General features: G+C 42.6%; 1 protein-coding gene and 1 long non-coding RNA gene across 10 annotated transcripts in view; one reads left to right on the top strand and one right to left on the bottom strand.

Moving 5' to 3' along the window:
- Positions 1-7408, top strand: part of LOC138738824 (actin remodeling regulator NHS-like) — a 443489-nt gene extending 436081 nt beyond the window's left edge. For 5 of the 7 annotated variants that reach the window (XR_011341788.1, XM_069889837.1, XM_069889836.1 and 2 more), the window contains one exon: positions 7236-7408. Coding sequence is in view for 5 of the 7 variants with exons in the window: in XM_069889837.1 (XP_069745938.1) it covers positions 7236-7284 (49 nt within the window). In the remaining 2 variants the exon portion in view is untranslated. Of the gene's footprint in view, positions 1-981; positions 2721-7235 lie in introns of those variants that run through there. The other 2 variants (XR_011341787.1, XM_069889838.1) reach the window with 2 other exon arrangements.
- Positions 1-22292, bottom strand: part of LOC138738833 (uncharacterized) — a 193950-nt gene that overhangs the window by 170220 nt on the left and 1438 nt on the right. The gene's annotated exons all lie outside the window — the stretch shown is intronic.

Raw genomic sequence — 22292 nt, 5'->3', positions numbered from 1 at the left:
TAGACAGTTATAGAAAGCATTAATCCTTTGAGCAATGAACATTCTTCATTATTTGCACCATCAATATATTCTGGGAACAAAATTATACTGTAATTTAGTAGGACAGTGATAGATGAAGTAGCGCAAGAGCAAAGACATTTGCTCAAATACATACCAAGTACATATCATTCATGGTAACTCAGTATCATAATATATTGGGTAATATTCTTCAGAATGGACCCCTGAAATTGTAGCTTCTTGTCCTCCACAAATCAAAATGTAACTTTCACATTCACATAAATTCAACAAGGAGCTAAATATATATGTACACGCATATTCTGTATATATGGATATCATACAAATGTCTTGTTTGAAGAACTTAATACTTTATATTTGCTCAAGCAGTCTTCCATCTTAGCATAAATTTTTAATTAACCTGTTTACTGAAGAAATAGGATTAAACTCAAAGGATTAATATGGTATGACCTAGTCATAAACATTATTACTCTTTTTTTAATTTACTAAAGATAATTTTATTGTACAAATATAAAAGAAACCTAATGAAATAGTTATTTTTGTGATTAAAGTTGAATTACTTGTGTACAGACACAAAGAGTTGCATGCTTGCAAAAGTGGTGTCATTTAATACTATAAATAGCATTTTCAGAACCATAATGATGGTTGGGGGTTTGCTTTGATTTGGGGCAAATGGGAGTGATGAAAAGAAAAGCAATGATCCTTTTTAAACAAGGTTTTGACATTCTTTATGAGATACTCCCCCGTAATACTGGGAAAAAAAAACGTTACAAGTGTTTAGTACACAGATGTCAGTAATGGGATTTACTGAAAAGGCAGCAAAGAGACAGTTTTCTGTAATTTTATGTTCTTCAATAAAAAGGTTGAGCAGTAAGTATATGGGGGCAATTTTAACTTAAGCCATTTGTCTATCTGCTCCAGTGAGTTTTCCTCCTGTTGAGAAAGCTTGTTATGATCCCCTTATAGGTTTTGGAAGGAATTGGTGATGGTATCAACTTAAAAGAATGGATAAGTGAGAGGAACTATTTATGTGCGTTGAAGATGTAATATTCAAAAAGAGCAAAGAGGATGATTAACTGTGAGAGATGAATGATATGCGAATGGGTAAGAAAATGGGGTATTTCTAAAGTGCAGATTGATCTAGATACGTTCAGTAAAGAATTTTTATCAATAGGACAGTAATCCCACTTTGACAATGAAAGCTGAAGAATTTTAGAGAAGTGCAGATACTGAAATAGCTACACTAAAGGCTCAGGAAAAATCCCAAAACAGAAAATACAGGAAACTATTTGTAAGAATATTTGGCATGATGAATTTCCTTGGTTATATAAACATCAGCCTTGGTCAACTTCACTTTGAAGGCAATGACTGTTAAAAGTCACAGCATTCATATCTGGTCACTTCAACAAAAGTAATTACCACACTAAATAAAACAAAAAATTGCAAATGATGGAACCAGAAATAACACAGCTAGATCAATCAATTTGGTAAAATATTAGATAACAATTCAAAGATTATCTGATTTAAAAAAACATAATTTATCTTGAAATGTTAACCTTGCTTTTATTGGAAGCTGAAGAGCCTGGCATACATGAGAAACGTAGAGGGAGAATAAATGCCTGTAATATCTAATATTTCCCTCCTATATGTGAAATTCTACTTTTGCAATAGCCCCATCTTATGAATGAGCACAATTTATTTTGTAATTTGAAAGCTTTGCATCACTGCAGGTGGCTGAGTTAGGCAACATATTCAGGTTTTTACTTGGAATTTAAAACAATCAATTAATAACAGTATTCTTCAGCAAAAGATTATATATCACCTCACATTCAATTACAATAGCCACAGTCTTGTGCAATGTCTTTTTTTTCCTAGCACAGGTGGCTTTGTGAAAATATTTGGAAATGAAGAAAAATCATTCTGGACAATTTACTTGTTAAAATATGATGCACAGTTGCAAAAGGAACTGCTTAGTTTTTAATTTAAAGCACTCATATTATGACTGAATGCTCTGACAACACTGCCATCTTTGAACAAGGTGATCTAATTATGTATGAATTACTTTGTGAAACATCATTCCAATGTGTGTTCTGTTGTTTGCACTGAAGTGTAAGACGGTGAGTGTTTAAAGTTCTGCTGCTGCTTTCTTGTAGTATCTGATGATTCCTAATTTATGTAGGCTTTCTTTCTGTTATTGGCATATATAAAAAGACAACTACAAGGTTCGGCAGAGTTTAAATAAAAGAATAATGCCTGGGGTTTTGCCAAAGTTTGAATGAATGCATCTTTATTGCATAGTTGGCAGAGATTACAAAATATTGGTTTTGGTTTATTGTATAAAAAATAAATATAAAAGGTTACATTGTAACTGTATTGGTACTAAAACCAGTCCAACCTGCAAGACAAGAACGGTTTATGGATTTGCAGCCATTTTATAATTTTTTTGTAATATTTGTAAATAGGGACTTTTTAAAATGCCGAGATGCTTTTTTGTAAAATGTTTTCAAAGTTTACAATTAATTTCTAAGCCTTTGTATATTTTAGAGCTGTGCAACACTTTTAAGTCTTGTATTTATTTTTAGTAAAAATTGTGAATCTTTCCTTGTGAATTTTCCCCAAGTACATTTGGCCAGTCAAATCTGGCTGCTTTGACAGTGTGCATAGAGCCTGACAATAAATGTGATTGCATAGTTGGACTCATTATATTTTTTTTGTGCATTCAGAAGAACAAAATATATTCCTTACACCAGTTTTACGCACAGTGTATGGTTACTTTGTGATTTTGAATGTCATATGAATTACTGGAATAATTATTAGGTTTTGTGATAATGATCCACAAGCATAAAGGCCAATTAAATGTTTAATGAGACCACAAGTCTGTGCAACATGAACTTGTTTCAGATAGACCAGCAAGGGTAAAGGTTTCAGTGTCACATAATACTACATTCAGAATGTTGTATTACATGTCTATTGTAAAGAAGACAAGAGTTGCCACTTTGTCCAGCACCCCTCACAGAAATGAGGCCCCAGGAAGGAACAAACTCATGACCCCCGGCAATGACCCAAATCTCCCTGATCTCATGGAGATGAAGAGACCAGCTTCTCAAGTTTGATTACTTTTGGAATCCAGGTTTAGAACATGCATATCAGTGAATATCATTTCAAGACAGGCCTGACAGCAACACTTTAATTATATTGCATTCAGTATCAGGAGCATTGTATGGCTATTTGTATCTGCCAACATCCATAGGGTTATCAGCAATACCTACCAAAGCTTCCTAATTTGAGAAGGGATTTTGTTTTAAGAGAAAGAACAAGAGCATGTTACACCATTTTATGGATGGATCCAGGTATGAAACCAGCCATGTTTTTGAAGAGAATGGAAGTAAAAGTAGTAGAACACAAAAACTTAGTGAACCCAAATACTGTCTTGGACCTTCAAATACTGACCCATGCAACTGAATGAACCTCACAATAGCCCTTGCTATGCCCAAATTTATCTTTCAACTCTTAACACAACACACTGATACCTGCTCTTCTACTTGGTGCTACTTGTATGCATGTTAGAGTTGACTTGTTGGCTGCTCATGAAACAAATAATGTGGCAATTAATTTGAAGTTGAGGTGGTTGAAGTTCATGGAGACCATTTACCTCAGCCCCAAGACATTGCTGAGGTCCTCAGGGTGACATTCAGATGTTTCATCAAAGGCTTTAACTCCCTGAAAATAAGTGGGTATATTCGGAGATGATTGCTTAATATCAAATTTAATTTGCATCTTGTGAAATAATGTTCACATCCAGAAAGACTTAAATAACATTTATTTACCTCAGTCCCAAGCAATGACTAAATCCACTGAGAAAGTCTAATAGTGTGTATGTGTGTATTTAAAATACACATATAATGTGTTTTAAATACACATATAATCAAACAATTCACATGTAATTACTGTGCTCATTCCAGATTTTATTCAAGGCTATTTGTATAAATTTTGGTTTGACCATGTAGAAATTTTTATACATTGTCCCCTCATTTCTGGGCACATAATGTTTGGGACATTTGGCTTCACAGGTATTTGAGATTACTCTGGTATTTTTAATTACTTTATTGGTGCAGGTATAAGAGAACTAGGCTTGGTTCTAAGCATTTGATCCCCTTTGGAGTCTGCAGTTGCCATTTTTCAACATGAGGACCAGAGTTGTGCCAATGAAACTCAAAGAAGCCATTATGAGGCTGAAAAACAAGAATAAAACAGCAGGAGATATCACCTAAACCTTAGGATTACCAGAATCAACAATATGGAATATCATTAAGAGCATACTGGGGAGGGACTGGTATTCCAAGGAAGATCGCCATTCTCATCATAATGAAGAAAAAAATCCCTAAATGCATGTCTGACAGATTAGAGACATTCTTCAGGAGGCAGGTATGAATGTGTCAATAGCTCCTTCCACACCACCAATTTCATGTGGGTTGACTGGCTAATTTAACAGGTCCATTCCCAGTAATCGTACAGTGTAAAGTGTCCCAACCAGCAGGGCAAGTTAAATCCAACCAGGCTCTGACACCAGTTTTACCAGGTCAGTGTAGTGTGCAGAGCGGAAGAGAAGGCCAGTGAACTCTTGTGTTGGGAAATGTGCTTGTGAACATTCAGTATCGTTCTATTGCAGCTTTTAATTCTAGAATAAGGATTTTACTTCATCTGTCAGAGCACAGACCTCATAATTTTTTTAAAAGTAAAGATCTGAATTCAGCATTTTCCGATCACATCATGGCTGGCAACTGGGGGATGCCAAGATGAAGGAGCTGCTTGCATTAAGGGGGCAGCCTGACATTTTTCATTCAGACTGTGAAAGATGGACTGATGTACAAGCATATAGTGGTCAAGCTGCAGAACGTAGGCTTTCAGAAGAATAAAACACAGATAATTAACAAACTGAAAAAAACCTGCAAAAGTTCATGCAGGTAAATGACCACAACAGCAGGAAAGGCAAAGGCAGAATGGAGTGGCCTTTCTTCAACTTGGCCTATCAGATTTGGGATGTCAGCCCAAGGATATCCCCTCTGGCCCTGCTATCTAACAAGGAGAAGCCGGGGTCCAGCGACAAACCCCGTGTCAACGAGGCAGGCACCTCCAATGATAGCTACCTCCTGTGACACTGGAACCCCAATGGAAAGCTGCAGCGTGACAACCAACCTCCGCGCATCCCATTGCCTTTGAGCCCACTGATGCAGCACAGAATAGTGGGTTAGAGACCCCATGGATGCGCCCCTCCAGTAGCACAACACCCACTGCTAACCCAGAGCCCATGCCATCAGCAAGTGTGAGGAGGGACGTGTCCACGAACTCCTTGAATGCACGTCCAGGGCAGAGGCGCATCAGGAACAAGATTGCATTGCACATAACTACAAATTTTCCTAAGTGTTTGCTCAGTGATCCTGTTGGTTATTGCACATGTGTTCCATTGTTCTGCAGGATAGGAGAGGAGTGGGAAGAGGTGACCCACTCCAGGATCCTTGGGCTCCTAAGGGAGATGGAGGACAAGGACCAGGAGCATGACTGTTTGTGGCAGGAGAGGAAGACAACTTGGGATCGGGGTCATCACAGCAAGCACAATGTTGGGTTGGGGTGAAGTGGTGACAGAATATGTTGTGTTTTATATTGATTTTGGGAGATAAATTGCGGCAGGTTATTTTTAGTGTAGGTCGCATATAAACACTTTAAAACAGTTCTCATTTAAAATACTGGAGCTCTGCTCGAGCTAGACAGGCCAGCTCTAAATGCCTTTGCAAAAACTTTGAAGGGTGCCCAAGGGACTTCACTAATGGATTGTTGTCTTGAAAAGCAACAGATGAAAGAACTCCTCGGAGATGCAGTCTGTCTGAGTGGAGGTTGCTCTTCAAAGAGGGTCATGTGGTTTTGCAAGCAGAGAAAGTCAAACAGGCTTTTCTCTAAAAGAAAGAGAGAGATCAGTTCTGCAGTTCCACAGTCAGCAGCAGCAGCTGGGACTGGAACAGGACAAGCTGGAAAGCTGGTGGAAAAACCCCATATTGAAGACAGGTTGTGAGAACTTAGTTAAGCCTGGTCAAAGCCTTTGTGGTTCATACAAGAGTAGAGAACTGGCTGCCTAATGTTTCACTTGAAATAAGAGATGGTGACCTAAAAGAGGTTATCCTCTGGAAAACCCTGATGGGGCAAGTTTCTTCAGCAAGACACTGACGTGGCTGATTAGAAGGGATCAGTTTGTGTCCAGCGAACAACAAATCTGTCTCTGAAAACCGATAAGAACCTTCCTAAGTGGTAACCATTTACCTTTCAAGCACCAAAGCCTCGTGAACTTTCTAAATGTTAAATCCTGTGCACAGTTTAAGAATTGTCTGCAATCAGTAAACTTGGAAGAATGAGAAGTGAGATTTGACTGTGAATAAAATAACCTTTCTGAACTTACACACACATTACATACATGTGCACTTAGATTTAGAAGAGGGTTAATTTAGGTTAGTTAGGTTAATAGTGATAGGTTAAAGTGTGATTCTGTTTTCATGTTTAAAGATAATTAAAAGCAACTTTTGTTTATGTAACCATTTCCCTTGGTGAATATCTATTGCTGCTGGGTTTATGGCTCCTCTGAGCTCGTAACACAGTATCAACAGGTTTACTGGCATGCTGACAACCCTTCAGGATGACTTATGTGAGCAGACTGGTATGTTGCAGATGATGCGCATGATGAATTATTCTGTTCGACCACACCTCCACCCTCCAAAAATCCGCCTTCCACCCTCTGCCATCTCCCATTCTTCCTGTCTCTTTCCAACAACCATCCACCCCATCGAACCCAAGACAGCACCCCAGCAACACCCTCATTACATGTGTGCCACCCCAGCACAACAGCAGGCCTCAATCTGGGAAAGGGAGCCAGTTTTTCACTCCCTCCTCTTCCTCATCTAATCTGCGATATATGTATAAAGATTAAGTCTGTACTAGAATTTCTTGTACTATGAAAGTTTTTGTTAAAAAAATTTTTTCCCAAGGTGATGGTTACAAAATGTTTATTATTATGTGTTTAACCTTTTGTACATGGTTTTGTAATGTGAACGTTTAGTATTGCTGCACTCTTATACAAGGCTTTCAAAGGTAACGGCTAGCAATGTTTATTATTATAAGAGTTAAACCTTGACAATACTTTTTTGTCATCCCCTCCCCCCCACCTTAACTTCCAGGTCAACCCACATACACATCTGTGAAGCTGAAACCACAAAAGCAAAATAGATTGATTGTCATACGGAAGACGCTCATTGACGCAAACCAACAATTTTAACCAAGTCAAGATGTTCATTTCCGGCACTCATGGTCAACAACAGCTTGAAGAATAAACGAGTGCCACCCTTTACAATTGTAGTAGGATGTTGTGTCCTCCTGTGGGGCAAGGATGAGAATATGTACACAATAGATAATTTTTCTCTGCAAACTCACAGTCTCCTTGAAGCGTGCACCACTTGGCAGGTCAAACAAATGTTTCATTAGAGCCGATCTCAGCGACAGTAACTTGGAATACCACACCGTCTTTTTTTTTTCTTTGGCTTGGCTTCGCGGACGAAGATTTATGGAGGGGTAAATGTCCACGTCAGCTGCAGGCTCGTTTGTGGCTGACAAGTCCGACGCGGGACAGGCAGACACGATTGCAGCGGTTGCAGGGGAAAATTGGTTGGTTGGGGTTGGGTGTTGGGTTTTTCCTCCTTTGCCTTTTGTCAGTGAGGTGGGCTCTGCGGTCTTCTTCAAAGGAGGTTGCTGCCCGCCAAACTGTGAGGCGCCAAGATGCACGGTTTGAGGCGTTATCAGCCCACTGGCGGTGGTCAATGTGGCAGGCACCAAGAGATTTCTTTAGGCAGTCCTTGTACCTCTTCTTTGGTGCAACTTTGACAGGATGGCCAGTGGAGAGCTCACCATATATCACGATCTTGGGAAGGCGATGGTCCTCCATTCTAGAGACGTGACCTACCCAGCGCAGTTGGATCTTCAACAGCATGGATTCGATGCTGTCAGCCTCTGCCATCTCGAGTACTTCGATGTTAGGGATGAAGTCGCTCCAATGAATGTTGAGGATGGAGCGGAGACAACGCTGGTGGAAGCGTTCTAGGAGACATAGGTGATGCCGGTAGAGGACCCATGATTCGGAGCCGAACAGGAGTGTGGGTATGACAACAGCTCTGTATACGCTTATCTTTGTGAAGTTTTTCAGTTGGTTGTTTTTCCAGACTCTTTTGTGTAGTCTTCCAAAGGCGCTATTTGCCTTGGCGAGTCTGTTGTCTATCTCGTTGTCGATCCTTGCATCTGATGAAATTGTGCAGCCGAGATAGGTAAACTGGTTGACCGTTTTGTGCCCGATGGAGATGTGGGGGGGGGGGGGGGGGCTGGTAGTCATGGTGGGGAGCTGGCTGATGGAGGACCTCAGTTTTCTTCAGGCTGACTTCCAGGCCAAACATTTTGGCAGTTTCCGCAAAACAGGACGTCAAGCACTGAAGAGCTGGCTCTGAATGGGCAACTAAAGCAGCATCGTCTGCAAAGAGTAGTTCACGGACAAGTTTCTCTTGTGTCTTGGTGTGAGCTTGCAGGTGCCTCAGATTGAAGAGACTGCCATCCGTGCGGTACCGGATATAAACAGCGTATTCGTTATTGAGGTCTTTCATGGCTTGGTTCAGCATCATGCTGAAGAAGATTGAAAAGAGGGTTGGTGCAAGAACGCAGCCTTGCTTCATGCCATTGTTAATGGAGAAGGGTTCAGAGAGCTCATTGCTGTATCTGACCCGACCTTGTTGGTTTTCGTGCTGTTGGATAACCATGTTGAGGAACTTTGGGGGGCATCCGAGGTGCTCTAGTATTTGCCAAAGCCCTTTCCTGCTCACGGTGTCGAAGGCTTTGGTGAGGTCAACAAAGGTGATGTAGAGCCCTTTGTTTTGTTCTCTGCACTTTTCTTGGAGCTGTCTGAGGGCAAAGACCATGTCAGTAGTTCCTCTGTTTGCGCGAAAGCCGCACTGTGATTCTGGGAGAACATTCTCGGCGACGCTAGGTATTATTCTATTTAGGAGAATCCTAGCAAAGATTTTGCCTGCAATGGAGAGCAGCGTGATTCCCCTGTAGTTTGAGCAGTCTGATTTCTCGCCTTTGTTTTTGTACAGGGTGATGATGATGGCATCACGAAGGTCCTGAGGCAGTTTTTCTTGGTCCCAGCAAAGCTTGAAAAAATCATGCAGTTTGGCATGCAGAATTTTGCCGCCAACCTTCCAGACCTCTGCGGGGATTCCATCCATACCTGCTGCTTTGCCACTTTTCAGTTGTTCAATTGCCTTGTATGTCTCTTCCCGGGTGAGGACCTCATCCAACTCTAGCCTTAGGGGCTGTTGAGGGAGCTGGAGCAGGGTGGAATCTTGGACTGAGCGGTTGGCACTGAAAAGAGATTGGAAGTGTTCTGACCATCGGTTGAGGATGGAGATCTTGTCGCTGAGGAGGACTTTGCTGTCTGAGCTGCGCAGCGGGCTTTGGACCTGGGATGAGGGGCCGTACACAGCCTTTAGAGCCTCGTAAAAACCCCTGAAGTCGCCAATGTCCGCGCTGAGCTGGGTTCGTTTGGCGAGGCTAGTCCACCACTCATTTTGGATCTCCCGGAGTTTGCACTGATGGCTGCATGCGCGAGGGAAGGCTTGTTTCTTCTCCGGCCAGGACGGCTTTGTAAGGTGAGCCTGGTGGGCAGCTCGCTTCTTTGCCAGCAGCTCCTGTATTTACTGGCTGTTTTCGTCGAACCAGTCCTTGTTTTTCCTGAAGAAGCCCAGTACCTTTTCAGTGGATTGCAGTATGGTAGTCTTCAGCTGATCCGAGAGGGTTTCAGGGGACGAGTCCGTGAGGCAGATTGCATCCTCGAGCTTTACTTTGAGGTTTGCCTGGAAGTTTCCTCTCACTTCGTCTGACTGCAGGTTTCCAACATTGAACCTCTTTCTGGGGGCTTTACTGTTCCTGGGCTTTGGCTTGAAGTGAAGGTTGAGCTGGCAGCGAACCAGCCGGTGGTCAGTGTGGCATTCCGCGCTGGGCATGATCCTGGTGTGGAGCACATCTCGTTTGTCTCTTTCTCGCACCAGGACATAGTCCAGGAGGTGCCAGTGTTTGGATCAGGGTAGTCTTCAGGCTGTCCCTCTGCTGAAAAAGGGTGTTTGTAATGACAAGCCGCTGTTCTGCGCAGAGCTCCAACAGGAGGCGCCCATTGTCGTTGCACTTGCCGACACCATGCTTACCCAGGATTCCTGGCCAGGTTTCTGAGTCTTTGCCGACGCGAGTGTTGAAGTCGCCAAGGATGACAACCTTATCGGCTGTAGGGGTGCGTTGAATGAGGTTGCGCAGGTCAGTGTAGAACTTGTCCTTTTCTACTGGTTCTGCCTGGAGGGTTGGAGCATAGACACTGATGAGGGTGATGGGACTCTTGTTTTGAAGGGGGAGTCGCATGGACATGATCCGGTCCGAGTGGCCTGTCGGGAGGTTTTCGAGTTTGGAGGCAATGGAGTTCTTGACCATGAAGCCTACACCAGATAGGCGTCTTTCATCCATAGGCTTGCCAGACCAGTAGAGTGTGTCGCCCGCGCCGCGTTCTTGGAGGCTGCCTACATCTGCAAGGCGGACTTCACTGAGAGCGGCTATGTCGATGTCAAGTCTGAGGAGTTCATGTGCAATGATGTTCAAGTCTGTCGGCCTTGTCTAGCATGGTTCTGATGTTCCAGCATGCTAGCTTGAGTTTGTGAGCATCTTTTGAGGGGGAGGACGTGGAGGGGGAGGACGTGGAGGGGGAGGACGTGGAGGGGGAGGACGTGGAGGGGGAGGACGTGGAGGGGGAGGACGTGGAGGGGGAGGACGTGGAGGGGGAGGACGTGGAGGGGGAGGACGTGGAGGGGGAGGACGTGGACCTGTCCTCGGGCCTGCGCAAAGGAGCTTTTACACCCATGGTTCGTGTGCCATGGCCAAGCAAGCTGGGACATGGCAGCGAGGTCCTTGGGTCGTAGGTTTTATATCAGAGTAGCCTTCTCCTATGCAGGTTTCTTACCCGGGTTGGAGGGGCCTGCCTCCCCTCCTAGGTCGAACCATACTGCCTGGACCGGGGCCGAGGCCGCCACTGCTTTCCCTGTGCCCGGACCGGGGGTGCCGCCTCCTACTTTCTGCCCGGACCGGGGCCTCCGCCTGCCTCACTCGACCGAGGCCGCCGCCTGCCTCACTCAACCGAGGCCGGGGCTGCCGCCTCCCCTTCGCTCTTGCCCAGATCAGAGCCGCCGCCGCCTACCCTCTGCCGGTACACAGAGTGGAAATATCCACACCAAAGAGAACACTGATGAACCAATATTCACATAGGGTGGCATACCATCACAGAGTGATGGCAAATCAGACCCAAGGGAGGTTTTCTGAAGTTTGTTTCCTTGTGCCTCAATTCTGGCTCAGGGAGCTCACATACAAAGTTGAAGGTGTTCTTAAACATTCAAAAATGTGCCCGTCATTCCTCATTAAACTTGCATTCGATGGTTTTCCAGAGCACAGGCCTCTGTGATCTCTTCCACATTTTTCTAGTTTTAAATTAGCATTCAAAATGACTCAGAATAAGCATCTATTTACGTCTACAACTAGACAACTCAGCCTATCTCCCTGATTCTCCTCATATGTTCCATGAACCTCATATGTTCCATGAACAACCTGTCTTCTTCAGCCAGTGTTTCCAACGTACTATTGATAACAATGTTGATAAAACTTGCCTGCTTTACAACAGAGCCAGAGTTGCAGGGCTAGCATCTGAAAATCATTACCATTCACCATTATTAACTGTGCAATTAGACTTCCTGAGTCTGTAACGCATCGGTGGCAATGTCACCGCCAGAGGCGGGACTCCCCCTCAAAATGTCGGGTTGACAATTTACCAGTAAATCATGGTGCAGTGGGAAAGGCTCCAGAGATGCAGCGTTCCCAATAGTATTCCCTCTTCCTAGGCAGGTTGGGGGTGTGAAAAGAGCTATCCGCAGAAGGCTTAATGAACAGAAATACATTGGAAGTTGCAAACCATGGCAAAGGTGGTGTTTTGGATCTTGAGCAGTTCTTTACCCCTACACACTTTGCTCCTGCCATCACTTTGATACAGGTTAATCTTGGTCTCATCTATCCAGAAGACCTTTTTCCAGAATTCTGCAGGCTCTTTTAAAACCTGTAATCTATCCTTTTTGTGGTGGGTGGGTAGGTGTATGTACAAGAAGTGCCCGGGTTAAGAACAAGATCCATTCCCAAGTCTGTGTTTGTCAAATTTGTAGGTAATTCGGAACAGGTACATGCAGTTCTTATCTAGTGTCAGTCAAATGTTTGTCTTAGTATATATTATATATTTTACCTTTCTATGCATAAAAAAAACTACTGGAGTTAATTTCTTGAGGTAGACACACTCAACACAGTGTCAACAGCAACATGATCTGATTTAAACTGGTGGACGGCATTCTCCTTACTCAAGCTGATGCATCAAAGGCGTACATAGTCCATTCGTAATTACAAGTTGTCTATAAGTCAAACGTTCGTAACTATTTGCAGGTATATCTTTTCTCTATGAAAATCAATTTGGAGCACCCTGGAAATGTCCAAGAAGGTTCAGTGGGGGTAAAATATTTAATGTTGAATGTCATGACCACATTGAATTTAACCTTTAAGGCAGTGGTTCTTAACCTTTTTCTTTCCACTCACATACCATTTTAAGTATTCCTTATGCATAGGTGCTCTGTGATTAGTAAAGGATTGCTTAAGGTGGTATGTGGCTGGAAAGAAAAAGTTTGAAAACCACTGTTTTTAATCATCCCTCATTGACTCGTTATGTGCATGGTTTCATAACTCCAAAAGAAATGAGGCAATGACAAGTTTCCTCATGCAAAATATTTCAGTAACAATTGGGTCTAGAGCAGTGGTTCTCAACCTTCCCTTCCAACTCACAAACCACCTTAAGCAATCCCTTACTAATCAGAGCACTTGTGGCATGGGGATTATTTAAAGTGGTATGTGGATGGAAGAAAAAGGTTGAGAACCACTGCTTTAAGGTCATATGAAGTTCAAAAGTGTTTTTATTTTGACCATCTTAAAATGCATTACTGTTTATTATACTGGTATTTACTAGCACTGACTTGCATTTCTGTTTACTATAACTGTGGTAACATTTGATGCTGAATGTCATGACCACATTGAATTTAACCTTTAAGGTCATATGACATTTTTTTTTAAACTGAACTTGCACTTGGGACACCTCAATTAGTTACAGTGCTGTGAATCAATGTGCATTCAGAATAAAAACAAGTGGCCAAACCCAGTTCAATGTGGCCCCAAAAAAGTGAAGCAACATTGGCAGAAGTTCTTCACAAGCCCGAAGAGTTAGACAAAAGAGAAACCAAGAGGCAGTAGAGGAACAACAATCTCACCTCACTGTTGATGCTTCCAGTCATGCAAGGAGCAGATAGCAGGAAACAGAACAGCAGCGAGATGCCCATCTCAGTACTCAAGCTTCCAGACAGGCAAGGTGCAAGCAGCAGCAAACAGAACAGCAACACCAGGCTATAAAGTTTTATGGGTATTTTGTTTCAACAATGTAGACAACAACTGAGATTTTTTTAAATTTCCTGGCCAATGCTGGGTATCCTGCTAGCAGTGGTTCCCAACCTTTTTCTTCCAACTCACATGCCACTTTAAGTATTCCCTATCCCATAGGTGCTGTGATTAGTAAGGGATTGCTTAAGGTGGATGTGGGTGGAAAGAAATAAATTTGAAAACCACTGTTTTAATCATGCCTAATTGACTTGTTATGTGCACAGTTTCATGACTCCAAAGGAAATGGGCCAATGACAATTTTTCTCAAGCAAAATATTTCAGTAACAATTGGGTTTAGAGCAGTGATTCTCAACCTTCCTTTCCCACTCTCATACCACCTTAAGCAATCCCTTACTAATCACAGAGCACCAATGACATAGAAAATACTTAAAGTGGTATGTGAGTGGGAAGAAAAAGGTTGGGAACCACTGTGCTAGTGTGTATGTATGTGTGTGTATCACACATGAACATCTAGAGCGAGAGAAACAGAGAGAGATGTGCACACATAGGTATGATTTGCTTCAGAATTCACCATTATTATGATCTTTCTTGAAACAAAAAAAATTGCTTCACTTTGGAAGGAGGCGGATATCTTTTTCTTTGATTAAGGAATTACATTTCTATCAGTCTTTTTGATTATTTTCATTTTATTGTCCATCTCTAACTCTCCCTGAATTGACAAAATATTTAAGAGACAATACATTGATAATCTGAAGTCACTCTGGGAAAAGATGGAAGATTTAATTCTGAGGATATCAATGAACCAGATGAGTTTTGTGTTTACATTTCTTTCAGCAGATTGTTTTGCACATAAAACTATCTTCACTGCTTTTAATTATTTAATTACAAAATGCTCAGATATCTTCACCCAAAATATGCAATCTCATAATGTCATAGATTAATATGTGCTCTTCAGCCCACCTAGTTTGCACCACACATCAGATACTCACTTACATTAATCCAGCATATGTACCATTTGCCTCATAATCCAATCATTGGCCCCTAGATTCCAGCACTCACTTAGAAGTGTAATTTATGATAGCCAAAATTACCATCTGCATTGAAATCAATATGGTGCCAATTTTCCCTTTCATTGTCTATGATAATCCCTTTTAAAATATATGTTTCCATCTAGAAAAGTTATTTTTGCTCGTCTTGTCATTGAGAATTAGTTATTTTGTAAGTCTCCAGTATTGTCTGGTAGTTTTATAGTAACCAACTAAGTTTTCAATTCAATAGTTCCATGATCGCCTTTATCATTTCACATTCAGTCAACAAATTTCATTGTTAGATTATATAATATAAAGAAAAAGTTGAGTTACATACACCTTAGGCTCTGCATCTGGTCAACCTCAAAAATATGATGATGAGATTCAACTTCAGTAGGTGACATTACCACCTACAAATATGTACTGTCTAATTTACATTGTACCATAATGCTGAAAATGGAAGGTGAAAGATTAGGTGCATGTAGAGGTTTAGATTTCATCGGTTCTCATGGGGAGGGAAGTGCATCCTGCCATTGTAAAGATTTTTTTAAACTGAGTTGGGAGCTCATGCCTCCATATCCAAATACATTTTTCGAAATACCAAAAAAACCTACAGATTGTGGAAATAAAAACAAAATGCTGGAGGCTCAGCAGATCAAGAACAAGAAACAGCATTGGTGTTTCAAGGCAAAAAGGCTCTAACTTGAAACATTAACTGTCTTTTTTTTTCCCTCCACAGATGCTGCCTGAGTACTTTAAACATTTTTTTGGAAACAATTTTAGATGAGCCAATTTTAGGTCTCTGATCTTACAAGTTTAGTCTCTCTTGCATGTTTATATTAAGTAAAGCAAATCTTCTCACTCAGTTGAATCAATTCCTACCATTATCTTGCAAAGAAACAACAGTAGCTCATTTTGATTTGAACTCGAAGCAAAAATTGATGTGCATCTATTTTTTGGGTGTTAACACACCATTGAATAGCTCTCTAATATTGTTTTATAAACCATAAAATATCTTGTGTCAGGTAAAAAAAAAACAATGTTTCTGGTCCCTTCTCTGCTTCGGGAATAACATAATTATTTAGTCACATTTATCATTACTGCCAGCAAGGTACTAAAGTGCACTGACAGAGATCTTCAAAAGGCTTGTGGATTACAAGAACTAAATAAGGAATGACCAGATTAAAGGCAGACATCAAATTTAGATTTCAAAATATTGAATAATATATTTACAGGATGATATAGGGGTCCTTATGTAAAGTCACTATTGGCTACACCTGCAAGTTTCCCAGGACAATTGTCAGGTACTCCTGGCAGGAAGGAACCATGAATATTTCTATGACCATAGAGTGCAATCAGTCATTGACTATACTCAGAGGAAGTTTGCATTGCAGAGGGGAAAAAAAATCATGGCCAGACTATCTGCTGTGGCTGACAGAAAAGTAAATGAAGTCAGGTCTTCTGGAATAGAATTAATAATCTCACCCTAATGGAAGAAAGATTAGCAAATTATGTGATATGTCCTGGAGTTTGAACAAGGGTGATCTTGCATTCTATTGTAAAAGCAGGGCAGGCTACTCTGTGCTAGTGTAAACAAGGCTTTATGAGGACACAGATAACAATGAGATCCAGTATGTGAAGGTGTAGCCTGCAAGGTTAATGCTCCTGCAAGAAGTGTACACAAGAGAATATACATTCAGGTTGCACTTTAGTCAGACTGCATCTTGGATATAGCATGGAGATCAATTCTGATACAACACTTTCATTCTTGGCCTTTTGACTAGATCGAGTGCAGACTCTCTACTGTGAGCTGATTAATTGGATCTGTGAGAGGCTGTAGCATCAAGAAGGAAGAGGAGAGGGAGACAGTTGAGAGAAATGTTGGAGCATAAGAAATAGTCTGGTGTGAGCTAGCATGCTGTCACAGGGGTGGATCCATGCTGATTGGGGGACCAATCTAATACCCTTTCCACCAGCAAGCTCAGCTCTACCAGTTTCATGAGGATAGCTGAGCCACTAAGCTCCTCAGAAGGATAAAGAATCTGGAATACCATCAAGGTGGCAATGAAGGATCTGAACAAAGGTTCCTCATGTTCCTGGGACCTCTTCATCAGGACATTCTTGATGGAATTTATCTACTGCCTGTAGGACATGGTGGATAAGTCACTTCAATGTGACATTCAAGACTCCAGTGGGATGGAAGAGAATGCTCTGGGCTGTCCAGAAGGGGTATGTGGCTCCACTTTCATTATTTAAGGCACACCCACTCTTCACCCATCAAACACAGAAGGAACGAATGATAACAGTGCATGTGTTCAACTCACATGTTGCTGTTGTTGACGTGCTCACATTCCTGGGCTGTTATGTCATGGGGACGGGACCTATGTGGACGTCAAATACATGTTTAGAATCTGGACCAGCAAAAATGAAGTGGTTAAGCTGAGAGAGGACAGCAAAGGGGCCATCATCCACCTTCCCCTCTTCCTCACTGTTTGCCATTGGAGGGAACCATGGGTACTTGGTCTATGCTTGACAGCCCAGGGCATGAAGAAACTGCCACAAACCTGAATAATGTAGCAAGCAGAGGGAACTCAGCCAATTCCAAACTGAGCTGCCGCTACTCCTCGAAAGGGATGGATATGAGGGAGGAATTCTGAGAGGTGAAGAACCTTCAAACTTCAGAGTCCTCCAAGAGTATCCTCCAATCCAGAGTTTGCACAATGGAGCAGATAAGACGTGGTGAGACTTCTTCTTCCAAAAGGTTCACAGAGAGCTCTATGGTCCATAGCCCTAAGGAAAAGGATGGTTCAGTCCCATCCTTGCCAGCAGGGATACAAAGGATCTGCAGATAATTTAATGCTGAAATGTAGTACATGAATGGTACAGACAGAATAACCTCCCAAAAATTCCTGTCCTCTATCATGAAGGTCTTAGATGACAGCAAACCAAAAAGTCTGGACCAGCCAATTATCCTGGGGGAGCTGATGGACTCAATCTGTTCCTTTGGGTTAAGTAAGACTCCTGGAAGTGACAGCATATTGGCTGAGTTTTACACAGGTCTGCAGAACTTGGTGGACCTGGACCTGCTGGAAGTAAACAACGCTATGCTTTTGGCAGGCAATGTGTCAGAATTCAAGAGAAACTGCATCATCACCCGGTGGATATCAGGAATTGGAATCCCCATATCATTTTTAAATGTTGACAACAATTCCTGTCCAAGGCCAGCACCAATTGAGTCAAGTCTGCCCTGGAGCAGGTGATCCATCCCATCCAGACAAAACCTGCATGGTTATGGGTAGGAAAATCTCTGACATCCTGGCATTGCTCAAGGATATTATTGACAATATGCAGGACAGGGGGGTGGATACCTGCCTGCTCAGTTTAGACCAGAGGCTTTCAACTAGATATTGCACACATGTAGGATCAACATGTTCACCAAAATTGAATTAAACTGCTCTATATGGCCATCCAAATCAAGTGATGGGAAACAGATAGCTTCCCCATCAAGTCTGCAGTCAGGCAAGGTCGCACTCTCTCTCTCCAGTTATTTGTGTGCTGCATACAGCCCTTTGCTAAGCACATCAAAAAGGACAAGGCCTTAAGAGGAGTAATGCTGCTAGCCAGTGTAGGCACTCAGATCAAGGCCTCCCTGTACATGGACAACATTGATGCCTTCTGTTCAGACATATGATCAGTCTGCAGATTGTTTAGTATTTGCAGCCACTTTGAGTCTGTATTGGGTGGAAGAAGTGAGGCAATGTTCACCATCCCCTTCACAGTTAAGACTGGATTATCTGAAGGAGTTGGGGATCTGGTTTGGAGGGGCCAAAGTGTGCAACATGAATTGGTTAGATTAGATCACAAAAGTCCACCAAAAATTTGGTCTTTGACCATGGCATTCCCTCTCATTAACAGGGAAGAACCTGGTCATCAGGCACAAGTTGTTGTTAGAACTGACACTCGTCCCCATACCTCTGCTCTGGCAGTCACCAGAGCAGTATTCCAGTTCCTATGGGGATCCAAGATTAAAAGGACCTGATGAACCACCATGTTCAAGTTACCAAATAGGGGCAAGGACATACCCAACATGGTCCACATCCTAATGACCTTTTGTATGGCTACATAAAGCTGTTCACGGAACCAAAATACAAGGGCGCTAAGTGCCATTGTGTGCTGAGTTCTGCCTGTCTCAGGAGTTGCAAAGGATGGGCCTGGCCCTGTCGCTACACAATGTCCCAGTCAGCTGGACTTTGCTACACCACCTGACCTTCGTTGAGGCTTTTCCAGACCAACACCTTTGACGTCAATCATCCTGCAGACACAAAGAGATGAGGATTCAATTAACTCGGTGGGGTGGCTCCCTGACCAGTCCAGGTCATCTGGTGCAATGCCTCAACAGTGCTCATGAACAAGCACCAGTCCACCCAGTCAGATCATTCCCGTAAAACCAGAATGCATTGTCCCTGAGCCAAATGTCGTGCAGAGGGGTGCAGCGCCTCTTGCGGGGGGTTTGGGGGCAGTGCCCCCCAGTTGGAATGTTTTTGAAAACGTACATACAAAATTACCAGTTTCAAGACATTAAAAAATCTTTTTGTGTGTGTGAGCACAGTATATCAGACAGATACTACCATATGTGCCCAGACTCCAAGCCCCTTTCACATCACCAGGCAGTACCTGCTTGACCGATGCTCAAATCAGAGTATCTGGTTCTCCTGACCCCAAGAAGTACTTGCCCATAACCAGCACCCAGCATGCCAAGCAGTGCCCTGGCCCAACTTGCATCCAATCCCCGTAGTAATACCCTGCACCCAATTCCCAGACAGCGCCCCTACCCAATCTGCACCAATCCCAAGGCAGAGCCCCTGCCCAATTTGCATCCAATTCTCTGAGCCATGTCCAATTCCCAGACTATTCCCATGTTCAGCCTGAACCCAATCTCCAGACAGCAACCCTCTTACAATCTGCACTCAATCCCCTGGCAGTAACTACCATTCCTGCATCGGATCTTTGAATACTGCCATCCTATCTTGCAGCCAGCACCCAAAGATAGTGAATTCTGCAACCCTCGCCTTCTCCTCTCCCCAACCATCTGTAAGGCAAGAAGCTCCTTCCATGGGACAGCCATCACCTCCCACAGGCCCTCATTGCACCATTCATTCACAGACCAGTTCCCCAGTGCCATAAAATGGGCTCAGAATTTCCTCCTCACAAACTATTGCAGCTTGAATTTCAATTAAGGCAGTCTTGAAATGCTGCAGTTATCTGAACAGATCTGCCACTCCTGCCATCTTAGAGGCCAATACCAGGCAGCCAATATGTGTTGACTAACTTCGCTCGCTTGCCTCAGCTCTAGTCAGCGAAGACTGGTGAGCGAAGGGGTGAAAAACGCAGAATATCAATTTTTAAAATTCGTAAATCTGCAGAAAATTCACGTCCAAAGTTTGTGGATAAGGATGCAAAACTCCTGGTCACGGTTCATCTATCTCTGATTTACAAGCTTTTCCTGGGGACAGTCAGACATCCAGAACAGTTGTAAGAAAATAAACTCAGTGATAGATGCACTTTGGTCTGCCTGATACTGTTGGTCTTTCAGCACATGGAGATATCAATGCGGGATGCTCACAACTCACACATTCCAGGTTTAAGAGTGCATGCTGAGGCTTAGTGCAGCTAACACAAGCACACCATGGGGAAGAACCAGTGTTTAGGGTCCTTCCAGTACTAGGCATTGAGGGGCTGAGACTGAGGGAAACCCCCTGAAAAAAGAGTGGTGGGGGAATAACAAAGTGTCACAGTGGTGGCAAAGGTGTAAACAGAAATGAATGTAACAATATACAGTGATGGGAATGTATGGATGTATGTATGCAGATAATGGATATGTTAAATAGCAAAAATAAGATAATAAGTATTAAATTTGCTGTTGATTAATTTGATCCTGTAAGTGGTGCACACAAATCAACTGTACATAAACTATAAAATTGTAGAATTTTTTTTCCCCACATTGATTAAAAGGGGCTAATGCATTACTTGTCTGTATTTTTGTGATATTAACTTCCTGAGAGATGCAGATAGGCATGGTATATAAATGGGAGATGATACAAAACATAAATTCCATATACAAGATATACTTCAACTTTTGCCTGCCGTTAGGCAAAGGAGTCCTTCGGCCATGTCACCAACAGCCTGCAGCCTGTGCAAATCCTTCAACTGCAAGTTGCCCAACAACCCGCAACCTCTATGTGTCCTTCAGCTGCTGAGCCCCTCACTGGGTTCACTGCCTTGGTTACCTTCCCTGAAGAGTCATCTTCCAGGCTTCTTCTCAACAGGGGGTGTTTTCCTTGTTTTTGGTACCCTCCGCCAGTCCACTATTCCCCTGGAGTCGACATCCTCCTGGCGCACGTTGCCCAGCACAGATGGGAGTCATCTTGAGCACAGAACTCTGTTGTTTCAGAATGTTAAAAAAATACCGTTGACTCTGCTAACAGACCGTTTAAAAGCCTGTATGGAACTGTTGACATCAGGACTGAGTGTCTGCTCCACACTGTCCTGAATCCACATTATAAAGTCCATATTTATTGTCAGAGTACATACATGACATCACATACAACCCTGATATTTTATTTCCTGCTAGTCATACAGAATTTTTACTTATGGTAACTGTACTCAAGAATAAAGATATTTATACAAAAGAAATAAATGTAAACAAACTAAATGCAAATATAGAAAATAATTAAACATTCAGCAATAAATAATGTGCAAAGCAAGAATCCTGAAATGAGTCCATTATTTAGAAGTCTGATGGTCGAGGGCCAGCAACTGTTCCTGAACCTGGTGGGTGAAACATGATGGGCTGCAGATGCTGCGATTGTAGTAAACATACTGAAATGCTGGAGAAACTCAGCCGGACTTTTCAGCATCTATAGAAGCCAAAGATATCCTATATTGCCAACGTTTTGGGCCTGAGCCCTTCTTCAAGGAAATATCACAAAAGGCAAAAGCAGGATCTACCAAAAACTCACAGAATTCAAACAATGGGGGAAGGAATCCAGACAAATAAAAGGTGTTAATTGGATATGATAAGGGACAGATGAGAATTTATCAAGCCTGTACGAAAGGAAACAGAGAAAGGTGACGGGGATAGAAGGGGGGGTCGAGGTGTTTTAATGAAAGCAAGAGAAGTCAGCATTAATGCCATCCAGTTGGAGGGTGCCCAGTTGAAAAATGAGGTGTTGTTACTCCAATTTATGGGTGGTTACAGTCTGGCAGTGCACGAGACCATGGACAGACATGTCCGCAAAGGACTGGGATTGAGAATTGAAATGGGTGGCCACTTTGAGATCCACGCTATTGGAGTAGACAGAGCTGAGGTCCTCAACAAAGCGATCTTCCATTCTGCGTCCAGTCTCTCCGACATTGAGACCTGAACCTGGTGGAGCAAGTCATGTGGCACCAATACCTCATTCATGATGGTAGCAAAGAGAACACAGCTTGTGCTGGGATGTGGCTTAACTAGGGTTGGTGTCAGCCCCCCCACCATGTACCTCCTACTATACCAGACCATACAAATCCTTAGCAATTCCTGTATATCACTGAATGTAATGGCAATAATAGTGAGATAAACAACTAGCAATATTAAAATTACATCTTTAAATA

Source organism: Narcine bancroftii, chromosome 7, assembly GCF_036971445.1.
Source record: "Narcine bancroftii isolate sNarBan1 chromosome 7, sNarBan1.hap1, whole genome shotgun sequence".
Taxonomy (NCBI): Eukaryota; Metazoa; Chordata; class Chondrichthyes; order Torpediniformes; family Narcinidae; genus Narcine; species Narcine bancroftii.
The sequence above is the reverse complement of the archived record's forward strand: the minus strand, read 5'-3'. Positions and strand labels throughout refer to the sequence as shown.